Raw genomic sequence first — 8,379 nt, forward strand, 5'->3', positions numbered from 1 at the left:
ATAATTCAAATCATAGACCCATTCACCTAGGAGTAAAAGTGATATATATGCATAAATTTCATTCAAGACAAAGTAGCTTGCATAAATCCAAAATCTTCGTGCTATAGCTTTTAGAAGACACATATATCATCCCAAACTAAACTATTGCATCAACATCTTTACCAAAAATCTTTAAATCTATCCATACTATGTCTCATCAGGATCGCTACATATAAGAGAATGCACTCTCAAAGCTATGGGGTGAAATATTTAGCATGATGCCCTATATTATAGCATTGGTTTGCTATAGATCAATCCATAAAAGACATTCAACAACTCTCTCTCTCTCTCTCTCTCTCTCTTCAAGCTTTACTCTCTCTTGATGTTTTTGTGCCATGAGCTACTCCACTTTGTGAACAAAAATCATGAGACATATCCCTTTTAGATTTTTAGTCAGCAAACTCCCTTGTTCTCCCTAAAGTTGTGCTTAATTTCGTGCCATTATTCATCTCCAATTTTAGCCCAAAAGCCTCTTTTCTAAAGTCTCCAATAGCATGTGTAAAATATCCTACAGACGTCTAAACAAATTAACCATGAACCATGTGAACTTGTCAAGTAACATAAAAAGGACTAAAGTTTATGGGTCGAAACAATAAAGAATATCATATAAAACTATAGATTACCCCATATTCAAAAAGCGAAAATAAATACTAATTTTGAAAAGCCTTGTTTGTTGTTATTCTCTTTCCTTTTCCTTCCCTCCTTGTTGCCCTTTATGTGTTTGTATACATATTTCTTTGTTTGGTCATGTTCAAATATAAATATATGTCGTTTGAAAGGGTTTGTAGAAAATGCTTTTAGTTCTAATAGATAATCAAACCAATAGGGTGCATTTGAGGACATGATTGAAAATTAATTTCTCACAACCCCTCCAACTTACCCATACTATACTATACACTCAATGACACATTGTTAGTTTGCACAACATAAAGAGCTATTTCTACAAATAAGTGCTCAAATTGGTAGAGCTATTTGGGGACGTGTGTAAAAATGTGCTTCACTATTACATGTTTGCACCTTTTCATATGTTTATATAGACAAACATACATGCTTCTTCATCCACACAATTTGTCTAGAGAGCTTTTTCAAGCTTGTCTTAATCAAAAGTAGAGATACAAAAAGAACAACATGAATACACAACAAAAATAGATCTAACCTTTGAGATGTTAATAGAAAATGAGAGAGAAATTTATCTCTATATGAGCTCATCTTATTTGAAAGCTATGGATCTTGCCTTATCTCTACTTTGACCAAAAAAAGAGGGACAAAAGGAGGAGAAATAAGAGTACAATGAAGAAGATGAAGAGGGGAAGGGAAAGAATAACAAAATGAAATCGCCTTTAAGTGTGTAGAGAAGAATACTAGGCGAGGAATCAAATATTATTTCTCCAAAAAAGTGCTCAACCATGGCATCCCTCAAATGGGAGCTCCTAGTCTTATCTTGTGCCTTGTCCATCATATAAAGCTTTGTTAGCTCCCTTCTCACCATGTTTGTCTCTTTGATTTGACAAAAGTGCATCTCTTAAAAGGGTTTTTAGGTGCGTTTAATTGCACATTTCTACACGCTTTCTAAGTGATCCTTTGTACATGAATTTAATTATGCTCATAGGTCGTCATGGCTATATCTGCATTTGATTGAATTCCAGGACCTCAAGGAATACCATAATGCTAAATGGGATGTTCCACAAGTTGTAAACATGGTCATAAAAGCATGTCACATTCCTATGTCTTTGCTTCAATTTTCTTGTACTACCTATTTAAGCATGAGATCCAATACAAATCCCATATACACAATCACATTCCTATGTCTTTGCTTCAATTCTCTTGTACTACCTATTTAAGCATGAGATCCAATACAAATCCATATACACAATCACTCATCCAAATAAAAAACACAAGGCATGCAAATCATAGCTCTTGTGATGATAATTGAAGAACAACTCTTGTGGGACAATTATCCCAAGCTCCTTTTCTACCTTTCTTTACTCAATGCCTCCTTATTAAATCACTTGCCAATTGTGCTTATGATGATGCTGCTTCACAATGGAAAAAAAAGAAAAAGGTATACGTTTTATTAAATAGAAGCACCCGTAGAAAACAATGACTTCAAATATTCACAAATGTTTGGCATCAAATATGATACAAATCTCACAAACATTGCACAATGGACAAATTTCAATTGATAAACAATGATGCATAAACAATGTTTAAAACTATATTGTATAAATGAAGCTCACCCCAATGAGATTTTTGTTGATTGAAAGAGAGTTTGTATATGTGACATAAATAATGCTTTTGAAAAGGTTTGACGTTGTAGCTTACATGGCACCCACTTTTTCTTTCAAGCATCACACGAGTGATAAAACAACACAAAAGAACACAATTACATATTAGTAAGAAAAATGATAGTAAAGAAAAGAAACTCCAAACCTTTGACTTGGAAGCAAATGGCTTTCTTGTCTTCTCCGAGTACTCCATGCACAACAATTTGGGCTTCCATAGTGCGGGCTCTCTCTCTCTCTCTCTCCCCCTCTCTCTCTCTCTCTCTCTCTTTGTGCATGCACGTGATTTTGTCTTTGTATTTATCTTAAGTTTTATTTCTATATTAATAGTAAGCCGAAAGTAGTGTAGTCGATGTAAAAGATTGAAAGAATGAAGTGAATATTGGGGTTAGAAATGAGTTTGCATGAGCGGCACAACCAGTTTCACGGAGGTAGAATAGCTCTTAGAAGGTGGGAAGATGTTGGTGTATGTGGGGAATCCGGCCTTCCTTGACGCCATCCATACAAGCCTCTGCTCATGGATGACACATTGTGCTTTGAGATAGCTGCCTTCTGGAGGTAGCGGAAGCTTATATTGGTGGCCGGGCGGTTTCCCTTCAACAATACATACTGGTGCGTGTGTTTGCGCAAGTGGCATAATTACAAGCCGCATTTGGGATAGTCCTTGGGAGGTGGTGGCAGCTTCTGGTGGGGGGCGCTCCCTTCCTTGACAATCCATACCATCATCATGCCCCGGGATGTGTGCATCTCGAAGTGGCAATGCATGAGCCAAGCCCCTGCAGCGAGTACATATTGCAACTGAGAAGTGTTTCTCAATAAGGGGATAAACAAAAAGATCAGACAGTCCTAGTCTCTAGAGAAACAATTATTTGCTATATTGTCATTGAGAGATAGACGGAGCGGAGGCATACCTGGGTTGTCGGTGTAGAAACGGAGAGCGACCCATCCGGCGGGTGGGACAGCGATGGTGTTCATGGCGGGAGGATCGATGAGGTTGAAGGAGGAGGGGTCTGAGGAGGAGTTGAAGTTGCCGAGCCCCATGCCCACCACATAGAAGTTGTAGCCGTGGAGGTGGAAAGGGTGGCTCTCGAAGAAGCCGGTGGCGGTGTTTTGCAGCACCAGCTGGACGTTCGTCCCCAAATCCAATTGCACAACCTTGGTGCCCCGCAATGCGTGCTGGTTGGCTGGGTCCACGCCCGTGTAGTCATACTGGAACATGGGCATGCTCGGGAAGTCATCTTCGTAGGCCGTCCTTGCTGTCGCCAAGGACTTACTCCACTTCCTTGGCAGCGCGACGGTGGAGTCGTTGTAGTGTGCTCTTTCGTAGTAGGCCTGCCACGGGATATGATGCTGTATATTAGGACTGGAATGATAGGCATATCGTCGTATACCTACTAAACTTGCTTCAAATTAAGTTTGGTACGGCGCGATTAGCAAATCTGAACCATTTTAGGTTACCTGGAGAATGGAGATATTGCGCGGGGGCACAAAGGTGACATTGTTGACGGAGGCACTAGCGAGGCCCGGACGGCCACCCTCACCGGGGGGCCCATGGCAAGTCTGGTTGACGGGGCACTCCTGGAGGGCAAGACCCACCGTGAATAAGAAGTTCCGATCCACAGATCGGGGTACGTCCTTGGCCGGGTGCTCCTTGCTGTTCAAACTCCGCAAGGCGCCCGCGTAGCCCAACGCGTAGGCCGAGTCATTGGCCGCGGGTAATGTCGGCAAGGCCAGTTGTGCCAGGCTTAATCTCTTTGTGGTGTATGACGAGCTCGGCCTCTTGTAGCGTAGCACGCCGGTCGCAGGTGTCGTCGGGAACGTCACGAACGCCGGCGCTGGCGAGTAGACGGCAACTGCCATCACGTAATCTGCCTCCTTTTGGTCCGCCGTCACCAGCACGTCTGCCGTCTGCCCCGGTGATATCACTATCACCTCCGTCTCGTAGGGTTTCGTGTACGAGCAATCCATCTCCACCACCGTTAGCCTGTGCCCATCTATCGAGAAGAACATGTGATTGTTCATGGCCGCATTGATCACCCTCAGGAGATATGTCTTACCCTTCTCTACCACGAAGGTGGTTGTATCTATTAAAAGGGGAATGTCATGTAGCATTCGTTAGATTGCAATTATCAATGACATACACCATATCACAAGAAATTAACTAACAACCTTCACGAGGCCCTGTGCTTATTTCTGGTGTTTAACTTATAAGTCCTTGGTGAATTTACCAGTGTTGGTCGAGATATTAACCTGTCATTTTTGTATCTAGTAGAGCTAGTCTATTAGCCTGTCCCCTTTTGTATCTACTAGAGCCAGAAGGCGTACGTCTAATCGACACCAATTCCAGAGGTTCAAATCCAAAGTGTGCTTCTAAAGTAAATTTATTCCTACCTCGTTCCGAGCAATTATACAGAAAGCCTGGTTGTCCATTGATTGTAAGCGCATCGGATATGTTGAACCCAGCTCCGCTGGCCAATGCCTCCTTCTCTATCAACTCTACATCTGTGTTCCACCAGTCTCCTGCACAAAACAACAACAGCATTTTAGGAACACCCTTAAGCGATCCGTCCTATGAAAGGATTGAAAGTTTAACATGCGTGTGTGCATGTCCATCATGCACATGTGTGTGCTGTAGGAGGGTGCACAGCTAGTGCATCTCGATGACTATACTAGAGCTCCTTTCTCTTCACCCAGTTTGTAGAAAATCCCAGTTCAGATGAGTGTTACGTTGTTGTTGACATGTAGCTACACTAGTTTTCATCTCTCTACTCTAGGACTCATAGTCGTGCATCCTTCACGTAGCTGAAGGAATGTCTCATGACAGTTTTGTTCATCACTTCTAATGTGCTAGACCTCATTTAACAGCAGCTGGTAGGAGTTATACTCGAAGTGATCGTACCTAGCAAGATCGGGAACTCGGTGACGGGCTGCTTCGGGAAAGGATAAGGAATGCCGTTTCGGGGTTGGATGATGAAGGCTCCATACACAGTGGCGCGAAGCCAGTTGATGTGGGCATGCCAAAATAGGGTGCCTGACTCCTTCACCACCGTGAAATTGTAGTTGTAGTGGGTCTTAGGTTGCAAAGGACACTGGGTGATAAAGGCAGGCCCGTCTGCCCAATTCGAGAACAACTGGCGCACGCCATGCCTGCAACATATACACAGTTGTATTAATGGTGGAGAGGTGAAGAAGAATTATGAGACTTTACCATTACGGAATGAACCTTAACCTGTACAAGTAGCTGGACCCCGGACGCTGGCGAAGCCAATTATGCACACCCTTTATTATGAGACCTACATATAGTGTGGAAACGACTGGAACCACTGCATATGAGCTGAGGTCCAATGACTGTGCACGTACAACAAGAACTTGGGGTTCATCAGAATCCCCTTATTCTTGTCTTACTCTTTACTGTGAAACATAAAGCTCGTACTGCTGATTCCTGAAGCTGATGATCGACAGTTACCAGTGAATTGTGATGTTGACGCCGTCCAACTTGTTGGACACCCTCACTATAACGCGGTCTCCTGTCCGGACATACAGATTGGGCCCCGGAAACCGCCCATTCACGCTCACCAGTTGCTTCGTATGGCATAGCCGAGTTACATTGGCGTACTTTATCTGCAGCCATATTTCCCATTAGTCAAGAACAGAAGCACGTTTCAGTTGGTTAACTTATGGAAGATAGTGGATTGACGTGCCACTTCATTAACAGGTCAATTAGTGATATTGTTCCTTGAGGGCTTGATGGCGCAGCTACTCTCTCTGTGTGTATCCTCATGTACTGTTACAGCTAGACATAGAGAAAGGCCATAATCGATCCATTCTCACCTTGAAGTGCAAATAATGTGTCAAGGTTCCATCCTCGTTGACAACGGACTTCGCACAAGCATTCAAACCGACTAGCTGATTCAGGGATAGTACTACTGTAATAATTAGCGTGGTTAAAAAGATTAGGTTCTGGACAAGGTCTGATCTCTTTCTACAGGTAATCATGATCATATGTATGTGTGTTTGGAGGGCGGGGGGGGGGGAGGGGGAGGGGGGGGGGGGGGGGGTGGTATATCAGTTGTTGTAGCAGCAACTGATTCACAACAATCGCAAGTCGGCGCAACTTCGCCCGCGGCGGAGGATCTACTTTGGTACAAGAACGATATTGACTAAACGGCTGCTAGATGTGGCGAGACTAGGTTGTTTTGAATTGTGAATGTAGTAGGGTCGCCCTTTTATACAGTCGTGAATCCTGATCATACTCATCCCTCGCTTACTGCCCTTGCAAGTTGCTATGAATCGGTCTACTGAGTCCTATCAGATCACATAACTATTGAATCAAAGTGATGGGGACAAAATAATAAACTCTGATTCGGGGCGCCAAATATCCTACGCTCTTTTTAGTTTTCCTTTTTCTTCCATATTAACGCGGTGTCTGCAGCTGACCTAGCCAAACATGTTGACCTGCAGAGAAATCCGTGAAATCGTCTCAGGCTGCATTGAAGGTCAGTTTAGGTTTAATGGCTTCCATGGATGCCGAGCAACAGGTTCGATTGACCAGTTAAGTTAATACTCATACGGTCCGCGTCCGTCCTAATCAAAACAGTGTGGCCTACAATATGGCGGGTGCCACGAGACATCTGAGGCGGACTACATGGCATTAGACATTTCTAAATTTTCGCCTACAAGTAGGGGAAAGAGATCGTGTATTTCAAAGTCAGCGCGTGATCACTGATCAAGTTTAGTGCTTAGAACCATTCTAATTTCTTCTCAAGGCTCAGACTTTAACGCATTATGTAATTGACAATGAAATTGGCCAAACGTATATCAGTACAACAAACTTTCTCAAATACTATTGAGCACTTCAATATTTACAGTCATGTCGATATTCTTGTCATCAAATGCATTAATTTGAAAGATTCCATTGAATAACTTATAAGTTATGGAGACACTATCTTGAGAAATCAAAGTATGGAGATAGGACAAGCCAGATGAAGGGAGCGCATAGAGAGAGAGTGATCAAAAGAAAACCAAAGAAATTATCGGTCAAAGGTGGGAGAATAAGCTTGTCTTTACTTAAAACAAACTCAAGAATTCGGTATCATGACCAATTCAAATTTAGTACAATTTGCAAACCTCTCAACTATCATCCTCCTCGGAGGATCATGGTGGACTTTTGTGTATCAATATGAACTAATGCTAACTTAAGGGCTAAGACTTAACACTCAACACTTGACTAGTATGACAAGACACTCCTTTTCTTTTAGCAAACATGGAGAAAGACGTATCTAAACTTACTTACAATGGCATTTAAAGCAAGAGTCTTTATTTTCATGTGGCATTATCAGGTTCCCATTTTTTTGAAATCCACCTTCTTTGATGTGATCTCTACAATAACGTCACTTGTAGCAATTACTTTTAGTGGAAGAAAAGGAGAAGTCAATTGAGACAAATTAGCTCTCTATAATTCAAAAAATTAGAAGTACACAATAATATTTAATGAGGGAGAGGAAATATTTGAAATCTTGATGGGGCTAAGGGGAGACCACCCTTCCGTTGGACGGACCCAGGGTCACGTCCACCACACTTTCCTCCGGTTGCTTTAGTTTTCTAATTACCTACCAAAAATAGCTTCCTTAATTAAAAATTTAATCACTCGTTCCTTCACGTAACTTAGGCACTAACACAGAAAAACAATGTCAAGCAATTTCCTTTTCAACATTGATCTTTATTTATCAATCTTTGGAATACATCAAATAAACCTGCCCGAAGGCTATTCTAGCAATCCTCAGGGATCACTATTCCAAGTTCCGCCCGTTGACTAGTATGCGGGCCTTGAGATCCCATCTCGAGTCACGTCGGTCTCTTATGCAGGATCCAAAGGCAAGGGATTTATGGCCAGAGCCTCCCCTGGCACCCAAGCATCCACCTGCTCCAAGTAGCACCCACGGAGAGACCTCTCATGGTGGGTTCGGTCCACGTACCTAGCGCGGCTAACAACCCCCTTGGATAAGGTCAGGCAAACAGTCGAAGGTAATTGGTACTGCCTCTCCCTCCAAGCTTTCAA

The 8,379-nt window shown here is 42.7% G+C and overlaps 1 protein-coding gene across 1 annotated transcript; it reads right to left on the reverse strand.

Annotated features, from left to right (window-relative positions):
* Window positions 1-2,481: 2,481 nt before the first annotated feature.
* Window positions 2,482-6,317, reverse strand: LOC148015988 (putative laccase-11). The gene is made up of 7 exons (XM_087663857.1): window positions 6,153-6,317; window positions 5,788-5,942; window positions 5,221-5,468; window positions 4,713-4,841; window positions 3,780-4,405; window positions 3,233-3,653; window positions 2,482-3,097 (listed from the first exon to the last, which is right to left on the reverse strand). The coding sequence occupies exons 1-7, from the start codon at window positions 6,315-6,317 to the stop codon at window positions 2,961-2,963; spliced, it is 1,881 nt and encodes a 626-aa protein (XP_087519983.1). The 3' UTR covers window positions 2,482-2,960.
* Window positions 6,318-8,379: the final 2,062 nt, after the last annotated feature.

This window comes from Lygodium microphyllum, chromosome 23, assembly GCF_053477565.2.
Source record: "Lygodium microphyllum isolate KBCC chromosome 23, Lygodium_microphyllum_v1.1.10, whole genome shotgun sequence".
Taxonomy (NCBI): Eukaryota; Viridiplantae; Streptophyta; class Polypodiopsida; order Schizaeales; family Lygodiaceae; genus Lygodium; species Lygodium microphyllum.